We start from the raw sequence: 17,570 nt of genomic DNA, 5'->3' as shown, positions 1-17,570 counted from the left end.
TTTCAACATCATTCCTCTATTTGTTTGCGGAACTCCTCGGTTATTGAAATATCCTTATAACGAACTTAAGAGGTGCTTTATTCCATATATCCATCCACTGTGTTATACACAGAAATGATGCTGGTATTTTGGCCTCTGAGATAACCCTGAACGAGCCCATAATGCAGGGATGGCGCTGTTTACCATGTTAAGGAGACGAGGTATGCGAGTGCTCTGGCTCTGAATGGAGGTCTGCTTTCCAGGAACAGAGCATGCGGGCAGCAGTGCTCAGCATTGTTTAAATGTAGCTTTGTGTTTGTCAATGTGTGTAATTTACTCCCATTCTCCCTGCTCTAGGAATTCATGAGGAAGCTGGAAGAGAAGCGGACTGGGTTGAAGAAAGGGGTTACCATGGGGGATGAGATCCTGACCATCTGCCACCCAGATTCCATCACTACCATTAAACACTGGATAACCATCATCAGGGCCCGGTTTGAGGAGGTCAGTCTGTCTCCATCTATCTTTATAGTGATCATCAAACCCTTTCCCAGAGAGTTTCCAGAAATATGTTGCCTTTGTTCAATTCTTGTATGTGACTTGTGACAGCCACACCCAGTTAATATAAATCAGTGCCTGCATTTTACCTGTGAATATATCACTTAACCTCTGCTGATTTGTAGACTAAAATTGTAAGTAAAGCAATGTCTGCATCTTAGTTATGCACAGTGGTCATTTCAGTTGTTTTTAATCACTATTTCAGGATGTGGTTAGAACATTATTGTGAAGCATAGTGAGCCAAGTGACTGACTGACTAAACGTAACGTGGACCTTTCCTATGTGCTTTGAGTTAGCCTGAAAGTCACAAATGTGTCTTAAAAAGGCCTAAAATAAAACTGAACAAAATGTACTAAATATGATAAAGCATATAGACCGATGTAGGTCCTGTTCTGCTTAGCATCAGTACTTCAGTTATACTGATGGACAAAAGTGGAAGAAAACTGTTTCTGCTTAAATGTGTTTTAATAAGTAAACCATTATGGATCATAGTTAATACTAAAACCTCTTCTGTGTGTGACTCCAGTTAACTAGAAAACATCAGACACAAATGTGTGCAGTTGAATGTTTTCTTTATTGTGAGCCAGACTGCACTAGAGCAAATGGTTAGATTTGATTTCATTATGCAGTAGGGTTTACATTGTTAGGGGAGGGTAAAGAGAGAAGATTGTCAAAGTATGGGTAAGAATGTGGGGTTTTATATTAGCAGTTGCTGGTGAAAGGCGCAGGTTGACAGTTGGAGATGAAAACGTTTTCATCAGATTGATCTATAGTTGTCTTACATTATGTTACTTTTATACTGCACCAAATCACCACTCTAGTAGTTTCTGAATAGGTAGCCTTGTCCGTAGAGTGGCGTACAGAGCCCCCGCCCTGGATAACCAGGGCGGGGGCTGCAGTAGGACAAAAATAGGGGGAAATAAGCAAATGGAAAAGTGCAACATAGATGTTCTAGAGATGGGCAGAAGGATACAGCCAGGAAGAATGCTTTATGGTAGTAGCAATGAGAATATGTTGTAATGTACCAGAATATTTGAATTGTTTTTCCAAAGCTGATTTGGAAGATTATAATTGTGTACATGGCACTATGATGGATGCATGAGTGACTCGAAAATGTGCTCTTGCAATTGGGGAATTTGGTGGTATATTTGCCTAGATATATCAATGCACAGATGTACCAGCAAGTACATTCCAGAATATTTAATTCTGGGACTGTCGAGCCTGAATACAGAGTGATCTGGTATAAGCGTAGATCACTCTGACCAATACAGACCATTCTTCAAGGCAGAAGAGAAGGTGCAACCAGAACAAAATGTTACACCCACAGGCTCACCTTCCACACAGACCAGTACATGCAAAATGGAGTCCAAAATGCAGGAGCATTCCAGGTTATGCAATGGGCTTTTGTGAAGGTGACTATCGTGATTGCCTTGATTCTAATCCTCTATATATGTGTAACTTTTTTTACAAGGTGATTTGCTCTGTGAAAAGACCTACCATTTAAAATATTATGTGGGCTGCATGGTGGAAGCAATTGAAGTAAGAGCAGGGTGAAGAGTATAGTGTTAAAAGCATCTGGTGATTGGGCTGCCAGTACCTGGTGCATTCAAGAGATACATCATTTAATACATTATTTGTGGTTCATAATCGAAGATAAGCAGATCAGTCAGAGAGTATATGACAGAACTTTGCTTTCTTTCCACATATATAGAGCAGCATAGTGTACAATCACATTGGTCCCTATTCAGTAAACCAGTACTTTCCCACGCATGTGACTAGTGAATCAGCCAGTGTGCGCCACAGTAGAAAGAATTGCCTGGACAAACAAAGAGTGAATCAAGGAAAGATGAAATCCGTACGTGTTTAAGGTGTGCATAAATTGCCACACACCTACTGTGTCAAAGTCCTTTGACTTCCTGCCAACCAATGTAAGCATGCCTGAAGGCCCCACATGTTTATGCCAATGGAGCAAATGGAATAGACAATTAAAAATGACAAACACTGAACATCGGCTGCAATGATAACCCCAAAATCCTAGCCATGCTCAAAGCATGTTTACCAAATCTACAGCCTCCGAAACAAACATCCAAAACGCAAAGATAAACGCATAACTGACACAATGAACATAGCTCATCAGGCCTTAACAATATGCATGCTTTATTAAGAAAGACAAACATTATCTCACCATTGTAGTTATACAAGGAAATACTCCAACCATGGTGTACTCCTACCTAGGGGGAAAAACAATGCACATGTCAGTTGAACCCAATGACAAAAAAGGAGGACAGAAAAATACACAAAAATGCATTGATCATAACAAGCAAACATGAGGAACATTAAAAAGTAACATCGACAATGTACAAATGTGAAAACCAATGCATGCTGTTGCCCACATAACGTCATGAATCCACTCACCTGAAACCTATCGCAAGGTTACACCTATGTGAATCAACATATATCACCATGGAGTAATAAACACTTTGCTAGTAATGAAATCTATAATACACCACCTCAAACCACCACCAAGCTAACACCACCCTGCAACCTCTCAGAACACCCATATGCCATCACGCCCTGGAGCAGACAGAGCTGATTTTGCGGCTCAGAGAAGCACTTGTGGAAAATGTTTCACACACAAAGGGCACTGGCATGCTACACCGAGCACAAATGAATACAGAGATGCCACCTCAATGAAGACCTTGTACTAAACATCAAGCACATCAAGCCCAAAAAGAAAACGATGGCAGCAAAGCTGATGGTGCTCACTGCACTACTGTTTTACACAATGGACTCACTGTAGCGAGTCACCAGAGGCACTCTGGGCATATTGGAACCCTCTGACAGCAAAGCAGTATGTGAAGTCAGAGATTCTACATCACATGTGATATGATATGTTGCCTTTCCTAGCTCCTCAGGAAACATCAGAGCCACCGATGGAGCTTTCTGTGCCAATGCCAATTTCCCAATGGTCGGTGGTGTCATTGACTGCACACCCTTGACCATCAAAAAAACATCACAGGGCAATTTGCCTACTACAGCTGGAAAGAGCACACCAATAACTACGTACAGCGGGTGTGGGATGCATGCCTACGGTTCACCCCTGCTCCAAATGCTTTTTTGGATCATACCATGAAGCTGGTATATTAGCTGGCAATCGGACATCTAGGTGCATGCAGAAAGATGGATACAACAACTGGGTCTGGTTAGGCAATTTATCTTACCAAACACATGTGCACTTGTAGTGGACAATATCCACTTCTCACCTCAACTGTTGCCTCAAATCACAAGTGCCTACTGTGATGACTCCTCTGGATGACTCCTCTGGAGTCATCACTGATCCCCAGCCAAAGATCACCTCCCATGTGGCCAGGGGATGGCACTCACTACCTGATCCTGACCCTGGGGGTGGTATTATGAGGGAGAATCACATGGGAGCAGATGGCTGTCGGGGAGGTGTGGCAACCCCATCAGGAGGGACGCAGCATTTTCCCCTTATAAATGAGGAAGACCATATAATTCTTAAATTCCTGATGGCATGTTGTCACTTTAATAGTCCTTTCCATTTTGTAGGACCCAAATAACCCTTTCTGCAAAACACTCTGAGCAGAATAACATTTGCACCTCAAATACACACAATTCACGTTTTACATCCTTTGTCTCTGTTTTTGGCCCAAATAAAATCCTAAATAAAATCACATTAGAAATCTTATGAATACTATAGACTCCAACTCCCATAACGCCTCAAGTACTGAGACGAAGAAGAGGAAGAAGGAGTAAGTAAGGATTGCAAGCAACCCCAAATGAAACACGCAGACTTGTTTCAAGGGAGATCAACTGCGCAAGACATTTCATTTAAAAATGGCTTGCACTTTCAATCAGGTGTTGGAGAGAAGAGAAGCAGAGAGGGCGAAACAGGAAGGAGGGCTGCTGCAGAAGGCAGACACCCAGGAATGGGCCGTGTAGCAGGAGGCCAATGCTTTCAATCTGACGCTTGTTGGCATATCGTACCGGAGTTGCGGTAGACCCAGAAGAGCGTGGCAGGCACCAGGGAGCAGCCACTTAAGAACCGGCAACAGCAAAGCTGTCAAGGATGCAGGCGTGGTAAACAGCAACAGCTCCACCGGCAAGTGAACGCAGAGCTGGAAGGAAAGCTGAAAGTGGGCCTGCAAAGAGGGAGATGCCATTCCCGAGCGAGGACTTTGCTGCAGCAGTGTGACAAAGGTTGGAAACACTTTCAAACACCAGTGAGTCGGCCCAGTGATAGTGGGAACACTGGGGCGTACCGACAGGCACATGAACAATTGAGAGTTAATTTTGAATACCGGCCAAGCAAAGTAGGGAGACACAATTTGCACAAATCCTCATGCATGAAAGGTCAAGATGGGGAAAGTTGGAGTTAATGTTATTACAAGCAGATAAATTTTAAGGAGGAAGTTGGAAGAAAGAATGTGTACAGGTCTCCATATCTAAGAAGCCATTATGGGGAAAGTTGGAACAGGTTTTACCACAAGCAAATGAAAATTGATGAAGAAGTTAAAAGATATAACTTGAACAAGTCTCCATATATGATATGTCACTACAGGGAAAGTTGGAACAAGTAGTATCTAAATCCAATGAAGTATAGACTGTGCAGGAGAACAACTGTGCCATACTGAAAGGCTAAGAGGACATTTAAAAAAGTCCTTGTAAATGAAGTATATCAGGCATTGAGTCTTTGGGTAAATGATACCTGGCAGGAGAGTATATCAGGGATCTAAAAAACCCAGAGGGGGATTCCTGGCAGGGGAGTACACCAGGTAATCCTTGTGAAGTATATGAAAGAAAACTACATTGTGAATAGATACCTGGCAAGAGAGTATACCATGGGATCTAAATAATCTACTGAAGGATTCCTGGTTGGAGAGTGGACCAGTAAGTTATCCTTAAGAAGTTGTTGTATAAAAGAGACACTTGTGTCATCCTTAGAAAGGCATTCTATAAAAGAGCCACGTGTGCCATCCTCAGAAAGACATTTTATAAAAGAGACACTTGTGCCATCCTTAGACATTGTGTGGAAGAGACACTTTTGCCATCTTTGAAGCATTTGATATCTTTGCTAGCTTTGAGAAGTTATTGCATGGAAAACACAATTTTGCTATCCTTCCTGAAATATTCCTACCATCCTTAAGGGAACATTGTTTGGAAAATACACTTTCACCATCCCTTCTGAAATATTCCAGGGGAAGGGAACCTTCTTCTGGATTAATGGATGCATCCTTGGAAGAAACCATAATTTTGTTGGATTTATCTAATCGCTTTACATTTGAACACTTTTTTGCTAAACATAGATCAGAGACAGTTTTCCTTACACTTCTTAGTTGTTTCATTTCTAGTCCGAGTGTCAGATATGATTTGAACACAAGGACGGTTTACCTAAGTTTGACGACAAGACACTGGCAGATCTTTAGTTTTAGTTTCCCAGACAGGGAAACTTTCTTTAGGATAGGGACAGAAAGGCCTTTATTCAACCCTTTTGTTTTAATAAATATGTCTGATATTGAAAACACTACCATTTTGTGTCCACCTCTCATTTCTGACCCCTCACACTACCTACAGACATCCATCCTCTTTTAATCCCAAGGGAAAGGGCATATATAGGGTAAAACAGAACTACTCAAAAACATGTTCTGTCTAAATATCTTTAATATGGTAAACATTTGGTTCATAGTAGAAGCACCAGCCTCTCCCATATTTGGATGCATACTCCAGTCATCTAGAAAATCGCAAACAAAAATGTACCCCCTCAGAGTTGACAGCGGATACTCACTGGAGGAAATGGTTCAGGATATCACAAGAAGAGAGAAGAAACTATACAACAGGGCCCCTATGCATACCAAAAAGACTATTGAGAGAGTGTTTGGCATTCTAAAGCAAGGCTTCTTGTGTTTGCACCAGGGTATATGCTGAAGACAAGTTAATCTGTTGAAAACTGGTGATCTACTGCAAGTATGCATAATGCTATTTAACATGACCGTAGATGCTTGCTTACCATTCTGTTGAACTGGGGCCGAAATGTCCCACCGAGATGGACTAATGAGCAACAAACCAACATGGCACACACATCCTCTATTCATTTCCCATTCCCACTGCACTATGTAGCTCCCTATCTCGATACATGTTGCCAATCCATCATCTTCTAGTAACCTCCCTGCAATAAATTACCTTCTAGAAAAAACATGACCGGTCCACTGCTGAACACCACTCCTGGACCATAATGTCTGCTAATTTCTGCATATTATTCAGTCAATTTCACAATGGCTGCCTCAGAACTAATCCCTCCCCTCACTGCGGCCTTCAAAAACATTATGTATTCTTTCCTTATCTGATGAGGCAGCATTTACTGTCTGGGACTGAGCATTTTTCCCTTGAGAAAAGCTTCCCTTGCAATAATAAGCTGGTAACTATCTCATACCCTCCCCACCTGGCCTTGAGCGCTCAGCGTGTGTGACAAGACGAAATTCAACTAACTCCCAACTAATAACTATATACACTATACTAGCAGCTCAGTACCTCTAACTGAGGCTTACTTCAAAAATGGCAAAGCTCTTGCTCATAGTGCTTAGTATCCCTACAGTCACCGGACACAATAATGCAGTGCTGTGTATTCCACATTAGGTGTTCTAAAAACTACCAAAAACAAAAGGTGCCCATGTTAGCCATGAAAGACACTACAACGCAATGGGCTGTTAGTGTGTGCTGTGCCAGATGGTGAAAGTATTATTGTATGACTTACGCATCTTTCTGATTTCCGTATGATTGGCATTATTTGTTCTTTGTTATTTTGTCTTGTCAAGGCGCCTTCATTCCGCACCATATAAATAAAATAAATAAATAAATATGTGCTATGCACCTTTGATCCAGCTGCCAAATAACCAGAAAATATAGTGCCATGAACTTGATTGTGGGCAGGTGTGCTACACACTGTGTTGTGTGTTTTCTATGAAGTGTAATGCATGCAGGAATGCGGTGCTACGCACCATGTGTTTTCTCCAAGCATGTCATGCAGCAAAAGTGTAGTAAGTATGGTGCCATGCAGTATGGTATGTGCCATGCTCAGATGTAGAAGAATAATGTGCTGCATCCTCTCAGTGAGGTGAAGTGCATGCAAGTACTACAATGTTATGTGCCACAATGCTGGCTAAAAGCAAAACTATAATGCAACAATTGCCTGTGTTATCTAAGAACAAAATATACTACTGTGTGCTGTAATGTGTCACATCTTAGCTGCTAACCTGAAGTTATCAGCACTGTTATTTTTCTCATGGCACATGATCATTAGATCACTACCGAGGTCCTGATACCCTGTTAGATGATCTTCTTCAAATGGTACTTCCGCCCACGTTGTGGGTGGTGGACCTGCATCTGAACAATACTCCACTAGCATCGATGACCGAAGCTGGAAGAGCTGCCATTGACCAAACTCCATTGAGGTGTTCAAAGACAACCATTACCGTGACAACATTGTTCATGTGAAAAAGAGGACATGAAGAGAACAGGAATGGGAATGAGACAGCAACTCACCATCCACAGCCATTGCACACTATTTCTCCTACCACGATGCTGTGTGTTAGAATGGATGTTCAGAATCAGCCCTGTGGACCGATTCTGAGAGGCCACTCTATTCTGGTGAACAGGAAAATACACTGATGTCCAACCTAATTCAAGGTAATCTCACTGAAAAGTAAGGCTTGCACTTAGCAAAGTGTGAGGGGGGTAATAGGTTCAGTTAAGTGCACTGTGATGAATCTGGACTATTCATCCTTCTCCCCAGATGGGAGCCACCCCTTTTGAGGATAGGGGGGTGAGACCCCCGAGCAAGATCCTCCCTAGGAGTCTGGGCAAGTGGGTCCTGACTGGGTGTGACTCCTCTCTCACAGACAAGGACTCCCATTCCGATAAGGAACTCGTTATCTGCCTATGTGGGATTTGTAAAGACTATTATTACTTCTGTTTTGAAAACTCCTGTTTTGTATTCACAGAATATTCACAGAATAGTAACATTAATTAAATCTCTTTGGCTTCAGGTAATGTTGATTCTCACCTGAATTTCACACTCAAAGAGAAGACATACCCCTTTTGTTTTGGATTTCATACCTAAAACCAAGAGGAACTTTCAATTGAGAAGAGATAATCCATGCAGAAGTGAGTCTCTGACAGGAAGACATCCTGGAGGAGCAGAGCCACTCTAGACCGCAAAGCCAGCTGTAGCATAGGGAGCAAACTAGACGCTAGCCGGATGCCGTAAGGCTGGTGTCCTAACCGACCTAGAAGTCAAGGTCAGGAAAGAGACAGACACGGGAAAGCAACCATATCATTTGGTGGTGTGACCACAAGGAAGCCATGGTGGGAGCCTGGCAAACGATGTCCAGACTAGACTGCATAGGAGAGCCCGGATATCCATAATCCGTACGGGAAGTGCATTTGCCACTAAGACAAGCAACAGAAGGGAAGCAAATGCTTTCGAGGTGAGAACGCAATTGAGGGGTACGAATATTGATAATCAAGGCTTGGGAAGCCGTCAAGGTTACAGGAGCCTGATAAATCCAAGCAGAGAGAAAACAAGCCCATCAGCAGGCCATAGGGCTTCTTAGAGCCCCCATAAACTAAGAGACTCAAGGCTGGAGAAGCTGCAGAGGTTACGGGAGTCCGATAAACCCAAGCAGAGGGAAAACAAGACTACAAAAGGCCCAGTGGACTTCGGAGAGTCCTGAGAAGCTGAGAGACTTTAACATTAGGGAAGCAAACGTTCCCAAAGAGGTAACGCTTGAGAGAGTGGACAGCCACAAGGGTTACGGGTTCCCGGAAAACCCAAATGGAGAAAAAACAAGCCTATCAAAGGGCCATAGGGCTTTGGAGAGTCCCACGAAACAGGGAGACTTTAATTTCCAAGGCTGGAGAAGCCACAAGGGTTATGGGAGCCCAGGAAAACCTGCACAGGCAGACGCCATACCGATGCCTGCTAAAGCAAGCCTTAAAGAGGGCTGGAGAACTTTGAGAAGTCCAAGAAACCTGAATTATAACTTACAGAATTGTGAGGAGAGCAAACCTGGAGGGTTTGGATATTTACAAGCAAGACAAGGACACTGTCAGGAGCCAAGGGGGAAATGGTGCAGTTGTGTTAAAGAAGCTTTGTTTTTCCTGAGGAAAAGGAAACCTTATGGGGCTTACGAAAAATTGGCACACTGATCCCGCAGTGAGGCTGTGAACTGTTTTGATAAAACAAGAACCTGGTACAGAACCAAGTCTAAATCGGCAGAATTGTGTAAGAAAACCCTTCCCTTCCTGGAGAGCGAGAATTGTGAAGAACTGAGATTTGAAATACAGCACCCGCAGAGAGGTAGTGAGCCGTGTTTTACGACATTGATGAACTTGTGAATCCTATGGATAAGAGATCCAAGTGATTGGACCAGGCAGTAGCCACATACAGAGGCTATTGCTCCAGCCTCCTTCTTTGGGTTGGGTTTTCCTAAGTGGTAGGGCCAGGTAGACGTTAGGATTTGGACTAAGGACTGTTTTCTTTTGAGCACCATTAGTTTTAATTTGTTAAGCAAAGAGCTTCCCTCATAGTGATAGGGCTAGATTCACATTTTTCCTTTTATTTTTAATAAACACCCTTGAACATGTCAGTTATTAGTCTGACTCCTTCATCTGGTTCGCCAAAGCTCACTGAGTACTTTAATTCAAATTAGGCAGATCATATACAAATTCAGTAATATTTATTAGGCCTTGAAAAACTCTTATCAATTAAAACCATAGGTAACTAAACTACTAAACATACACTACTAACACAGCTAAAGAGCACCAACACAGTAAGGTCAGTTTAAAAGATTACTGAACTATACTAAAGCAATTGGAGGAAACAAAAACAATGGTAAATAATAAACCAGTTGCAGAGCTGGTGAGTAATTCAAAGAGTAGAAACCTGCTATACACAGCCTTATAAAAAAGAAGCCCTTGAACTTAAAAAGTCCTTCTTTACTAAAGAAGATGTGGCCTAGTACACTAAGAGTCACACGTCCCAAAGTTAAACCTTTGCAGTGAGCTAGCAGACTTTTAAGGAGGATGAACACGTGTGGCAAAGCCAACATGTAGGTGTAAGTGTCTCAAGTAGTGAAGATCAAAAACAAGCAAAGTGCGTAGGCGTCCCTCCCCCAATTCCCATCACCTTAGAGGCAGCCTGTGGAGATCCTTCGACAAAATGTCACCAGTCACCACCAAGCAAGGGAGAGGTAGGGTTAAACCCTATGGAGAGAGGTGGGAGTAGAAACAGGTATGCTGACTCACCCCTAGACCCCTATTCTGCTAGAAACCTAGGCCCACTTACATTATCTATTGTTCCATTGTAGAGGGTATAGGGGTTATGGGGCAGATGTATCAGGAAGATCATACCATGCACCTTATTGGGAGACATGTGTAGGTGGGTACACAATATACTTATTGTATACCTTTACTGAATACCTGACCCACCTCTTGCCTGTCTCCACCCCCCCCTTACTTGGGTCCAACATCACCCTGGTGAGCCCCACTGTGACATGGAGAAGGGATGAAAAGGCAAGGATTGGGGCAGGTATTCCCCAAATACCCCTAAGGAAATAAAAGTGCTAGGTTAAAGTGACTTGCACACAAAAGGAAAGGCGGACACCAGGCTGGTGTATGGTTCTTTTAGTTGTTACATGTGTATATATACTTTTCTCTTTCAGTACACGAGCAGGGAGTTTTGTAAAAAAAAAAATAAAAAAAATACAATATATACAAGTAACTGAAGACTAAGCAGTTGTGTTTTTTTTAAACCTTCAAAAATATTTAAAAGATTCCTTTTAAATCTTAAAAAATGTTAAGTCCTTCACAAATATATACAAAGTCCATACAGTATACTGTACACAAACTATATATAAAAACGCCTTACAAGGTCCTTGCTGTGCTTTCTTGATGTTCTTCTGTATCTTGAGCTCACTTGTGATGGTTCTGGCAAGCATTTCTTATTTATGGATAGGCAGCAGAAGTGTTTGGGGCCCCAAAGTCTTTTCTTTGGCTGGGCTGCATATACTCGCAGCATCCCAACAGGTACTAGCAGCGTGGGGAAGTCCCTTATTTGAAGTTTGTCGGGTTGCATATGTCAGATGCAGCCCGGCATGGTATGAAGCAGTGAGGGCCTCCACAACACTACTCAACCTGGGCCACATCTGCCAGGTGTGGCCCAGGGAGTGCAGGTGGGCCACCTGTTAGGGATGGTCCCTTTAAGAAACTGCAACCCAAGGAGGGCTAAAACATTGGGCGCTTCCCACCTTGGGGTATGCCAGTAAATTAGATGAACTGGGGCTGCAGCAGTGATTGGGGACCATATGGAAGGCCGTAATGATATTGGTCACTAGCCTGCCTGTCAGAGAAGTGCTTCTCTGTTGGCCCGGACAGCAATGGTGATAGCGGCGCAGAGCAGAGTGCCTAACAACCCTCAAGGGAGAGGGTTAAAACCCTTGTCTCGGGTGCTTTAACGTTTTTTTTCTTCCTTTTAAGAGTAAAGTAACCCTTGCGCATGGTCCTTTACTCAAACCTTTTTTCATTTCGTTTAAGGATCCCCAGCATGGCTCCTCACACCAGGCAGCCTTTAATTCATTATTGTGTATCCCCATGGATAGACAGAGTTTACTTTCGTCGTCAGGATTTAGGTCCGGCTAGTCGGCAGCTCCGTGATCTGGCACACTGGTTCCTGGCACTGTACACTTTGGTGACCCTTGTATGATGAAGAAAGGACCCTAACAATTCTGGCCACCACATAGGATCCCCAGGGCACAATGAAGGCCGGGGGACTGCGATGAACACTGTGATCAGACAGGGGAAGACGACCCTCCTGACAAAAACAAATAAGGTGGTCCTGCATTGTCCCTCTTCGTGCTGGAGAGGTGCAACTGCAAGAGAAGAGCCCTTATCTCACTAGGTAAGGATCTGCAGAGTCCCAAGTCCGAACTCTGGACAGTGACCAATGCATAGAGGTAGCCCAGACAGGAGCTTGTCAGTCCACAGGGTGCTCTCGGACACTTCCAATGGCTTCTAAGGGCAAGATCCTCGAGTAGGGGTGGAGGCTGGTTGTTCCCTCTGGTCCACTGGTTGAAGCACCAGTGAAGGCCTTCAGGATGTCAAACATAGGAGCAGGTCTTCGCCAGAATAATTGGGGAAGGCAATGCTTGTTGGCTGCAGTGTAGAGCCACAGGTCTTTAGTGAGATTCTCTTCTTTGAAGGGGTCTTGGCTCCAGCAGCGATCTGAAGAATGTCGGCCTGAGTCTACCTTTTATCCTAAATTCAGGCTAAATTAGACCCCCCAGCCCACCAATGGTTAGGATCTGCACCTTTCAAATTGGCAAGGGCTGTCCAATCATGCACAGTTTCAAGCTGACTCATCTGCCCCTGAACAGACACGCTCTGGCCATGATGTGGAGTGGAACTAGACAGTCTCAGCCGCCACATCCGGCCACAGACCACCACTGCGCTCCTATGTTGATGCTGTGGCAATGGCGTAGAGATGAGGTTTCAGAAACAAGTGCGAAAAGCACATGGGAGAAATACAGGATAACCCGCTGAACACTTATCAAATTAAGGCTCAATAGACAGCAGAGCATTTAAAAATCCACTAGATGTCCATGGAAGTAGGAAATAATAACTTGCTCAAATAAAACATTTTAAAGTTCGGTATCCGGTAATATTATCCCCATGTATATATGGTCAACATACATATGATCACCGGGAAAGGCTGTGGGGACTTTCTATGTGGTGACCATATATATGGGCTCAAGGGGAGCAAGGGTTGCAGGGGTGTCCCCGCTCCTCTTGAAAATGTGATAATGTCCCTGCAAACCATGGCCATTTTTTGTTGACATTTTTGCAGGGACATTATCACATGGAACCGTGATTAACCATGCATATCAATGTATAGCAAAGAAACTGACCCAATCCCAACAATCCACACTTGAGACTGCATGTAAGATATTGTGACATTTATATTTAACCTACATACATTATAATGTCAAGAATAACCCATTACTAGAGTGGAATGCCCCTGAAAGAACAAAAAACACTTTCGAGGACTGAAAATATTGCAATGTTGTTGAGTAAACATTCAGGAAATGCATTTATAGGGAACAATGTGTCTATAGAATGCATATGACTGTAATTGGATGTTATGTATTCATATGTATTGTATTAATGTTACAATCGGAGCAAAGATATAGCTGAAGGTAACATGTATCTCAACATGATTTACAAGTATAGTGAATGAATGTGTAAATGTAGAATGGTTCATTTGATAAACAGATTGAACACTCACATGTTGTATAGTAGAGACGTTCGAGTTTATGTCAAATTGAGCAACGGATCATAAAGGTGGGAGGGGACAGCATGTTTTATTTGTGATAGGTGACTCGGGTAGTCCAGTCCTTAATGTCTGCTTAGATAGAAGTTGGTGGTGTTACACTGGGTTTCCCTGGCTCCATTTCCTCACAGCTGCTCATAGCAGGACAGGGTGTCTACAACAAAAGGTGTTTGGCATCTTTCCATCCCTGCATGAACTGCTCCTCTGGAGCTATTGCTGCAGCACCACCGAGTCTCCATATGCATGTGCTGGTGTATGGATTGTGAAGGATTCAGGTGTCAATCATAACTGTCATCACTAGACGTAGGCTTTGATGTTCCTGTGCAATTAGGCAGGTCAAGTGCGGCCATGCATGTGGTTGCTTCCTGCCGTGCTGGGCCAATGCTTGACAGCCAATCAGTGATGTGCATCAGATGATCAATTGCTGGGGGGGACAGGGAGGGCATGCATGGTTGCAGTGGTGGCTTGGGCATATTGGCATGACTGGTATTGTGTCTGCCAATGGTTTGTGTCTTAGAAAATGGATCAGCAAGCAGTGCCTGCTGACTTCCAGATCTGAATTCCTACTTGGAGCCTCTGCAGATGTAGGGGAGAGGGCATGGTTTGGTTATGATCCGCTTATCTTGCCCTGTCAGATTTTGCCGGTTTCATTGGCATTTGTGGGTGGATGGCGCCATGGTTGTTTTCATAAGACCCCAACTGTATTATGGGTCCCTAGATTTGGTGTTGCAGGGTTGGCAGTTTGTAGAATGGAGTTGATGGGCGAATGTATGAGTGTGATTGACATGCTGGTGAGCATGAGTGATAGATTGTGTGTGATGGTAATTTCTTCCAGAGTGTGTAGGATGCCTCTGGTGAGCCCATGCGTGGCTCTGGGTATGTTTCTTTTTCATCTGACCACAGCAGCATGGCTAACTCTTACCTTTGATGGGTATGCAGGATGTGTAAATGTGGTTGATAGTTAATTTCCAATCTTTTACTGTTGTCTCAATCACACTTGTGTGTGGGACATGTCCGTGTGCATGCACGAACGTGTTTGTACTTTTGAGTATGCAGTCATGGCCTTCAAGTGGTCATATCCGAGTGTTGCTTTACCATCTGGCTGTGTGAAAGCCCCTCTGTTTGTGGGTGTGGGAGGAGATGTGTGGGTGAACAGTATTGGACCATTGTAGTGAGTTGCTCGCTTTGCAATTGCACCTTTTTTTTGTGTTGTAGTTCCGTTCACTTTGGAAGCGTTCAGCTGGCAGAATAAGTCATGTTGCAGAACCATTGGTCATGCATGTTTTGGGGCCATTTTGTTTGGAAATCCCAAAAGGCTGCTCAGTTATCGTCTGTTGTGTTCACGTGGGCTCATTTTCACAGGTTTTCTGCAATGATTTCTACCGGTATTAATAGTGGATTGTATGAAATCAAATCCGAGTACTCTTAAAACAATTGAGGTGGTCTACTATTTATGATTACAAGAGTGTCTCTACCAAACAATACATGCCTAGATTGTTTTTATTTGACATACTGAAGTATGTACCATTAACACCACTCTTCTTCCGCTCCTACAGTAGTGAGGTTCACATGGCATAAACTAAATAATTCGCTGAATGTTGGGTTTGCATAAACTCAGTGTCTGTAGGATTCATAATGGGAAGGCATAATGGCACTTATTTGCTACTTGAGTATTGGTTGTTGACATTTTGTATTTAAATGGCAAGTTCACATGCATTAGTAGCTCTTCTGCTTACATTATTAAAATTCATTTCTATATACAAAAAGGCAACAATACCTCAGTAAATCACTACTGTGATCTCAAATAACTTATAATTTGTTAACTAACTCTTGCACTGGAGTGGAAAAGCAGAGGCAAAGAGAAAGTCCACATGTGTCAGTCACCTCGGTGTTTAAGGGCTCTCTTCAACTAATGCAGGCAACATAAGAAAGTGTACAGATAACATGTTGACCAGATGCCGATATCGTTACAGGGCTGACACCCTGGGACCATTCAAGCAGACACCGCTATTCTTCCTGTGACTGTCGCATAGGATAGTTAAATGAAAGCAACCACACCATTGACCGATTTTGTGTGAACGCCTTTCAGGTTCTAGCATGGGCCAAGCAGCATCAGCAGAGATTGGCAGGAGCCCTGGCCGAAGTCATCTCCAAGCAAGAGCTGCTGGAGACATTGCTGGGCTGGCTGCAGTGGGCAGAGGCCACGCTCAACGAAAAGGACAAGGAGTTCATCCCCGAAGAAATAGACGAGGTCAAAGCACTTATAGCAGAACACCAGGTAAGCTTGCATTGTGGGTGACACTGCACGTATCCCAAAATAACTTCATTTGTTTGTACATTACATTTTCACAGTGCATCAAAGGAGAGTTTGGATGTAGGAATACATTGGGCTTGCATCATCAACGTCTCCAGAAATGTGCCACACTACATTGCCAATGTCTACATTGCACATGGCACATTTTACATGTATGCACAGTACAAAGAGATGCATCTGCACCCTTGATACCCTTCTTTAAAGCTAGTGCAGTGGAGTGACATGTCTCACAGCACGAGTCATCACTGTTGTAAAAGTGTACTTCAGATGTATCCTTCTGAAAGTTCTGGTTTCTGAATAGATATTGTTTTATCTGAAACACAGATTTACTGTAACACGACTGAAGATAATATGTCAAGCAACATGCTTTTTTTTTTAAAGAATAAAGTTATTATGGACTGTAGTGAAAAGATAGCAGTCGCCATCTTGGGGTTAGTCTCATTCGTAATGTGGCAAATATCAGGAATGCATATTGGTCCCTTTGATAGTAATTCACCCAGTGTAACCACATTATAAACATAGAGGGCGCGTTCAGAGTTGCGCTGCCCAGTGCTTTCCAGTGCAACAGTTCTTTATCAGTGTCTTAGGCCCAGGGAAGGAGCTACAGTAAGGCATTTCTAGACAGCTACTTAGGACACCACCAGCAGAGGGCCAGCAGGAAGGGCACCACGTTGGCCCTAAAGCAAACATTATAGCCACGTTTTAAGTATGGGGGCATGAAGGCCCTTCCAAATGACAAAGGGGCTGGGGCAGCATGATTCCTTGCACCAGCCCTGCTCTGGACAGGTCCCCTACTTCATATGTGGTTGTGAGCTGCACTTGAACACAAACTGCAGGTAGTGCCACCCATGTCCAGTGATGTTCCTGTTATCAAGTTTTTGCCACTGCCCGAGCCACATGAGGTCTGGCTAAGTTCCTCTTTAAAGGGTGGTCTTATTAAGAGTTTGTGGTATGCTTCAGCAAGTACCTGTTTTAGCACGCCCTCCATCAGCATTTTCACCTCCTTCCCGACTGAAAACTCTGACATCATATTAAGAGGTCTCCAATTCTTTTCAGCCGTCCAGTCACACCGTAAGAACCTCACACTTGTTTGAAGAGTGTCACTGATCGTGTTGGTTTTCCAGGCAACCCCTTTTGTTATGTTCTTGGAATGGCAAGGGGTGAAGACATTCCCAATTAATTTGTTCGAGGGTCAGAAGTTGATTTTCCACCTTGTGTCCCTATTCCATCCTTAACATTGACAGACAAAGCAGTCGTTTCTATGGAGGAGCCTAGCCCATGTTGACCAGCCACACTTTCTGCCCCAGTACCATGCTGCCA

The 17,570-nt window shown here is 43.4% G+C and overlaps 1 protein-coding gene across 19 annotated transcripts in view; it reads left to right on the top strand.

The window, feature by feature from the left end:
- DST (dystonin) overlaps positions 1 to 17,570 on the top strand; it is a 2,190,048-nt gene that overhangs the window by 2,129,765 nt on the left and 42,713 nt on the right. For all 19 annotated transcript variants that reach the window (XM_069606170.1, XM_069606155.1, XM_069606164.1 and 16 more), the window contains 2 exons: positions 337 to 480; positions 16,026 to 16,214. In XM_069606170.1, the coding sequence (XP_069462271.1) occupies positions 337 to 480; positions 16,026 to 16,214 (333 nt within the window). The remainder of the gene's footprint in view (positions 1 to 336; positions 481 to 16,025; positions 16,215 to 17,570) is intronic.

This window comes from Ambystoma mexicanum, chromosome 4p, assembly GCF_040938575.1.
Source record: "Ambystoma mexicanum isolate Mex_15411 chromosome 4p, UKY_AmexF1_1, whole genome shotgun sequence".
Lineage (NCBI taxonomy): Eukaryota > Metazoa > Chordata > Amphibia > Caudata > Ambystomatidae > Ambystoma > Ambystoma mexicanum.
This window is presented reverse-complemented; position numbering and strand designations above follow the sequence as displayed.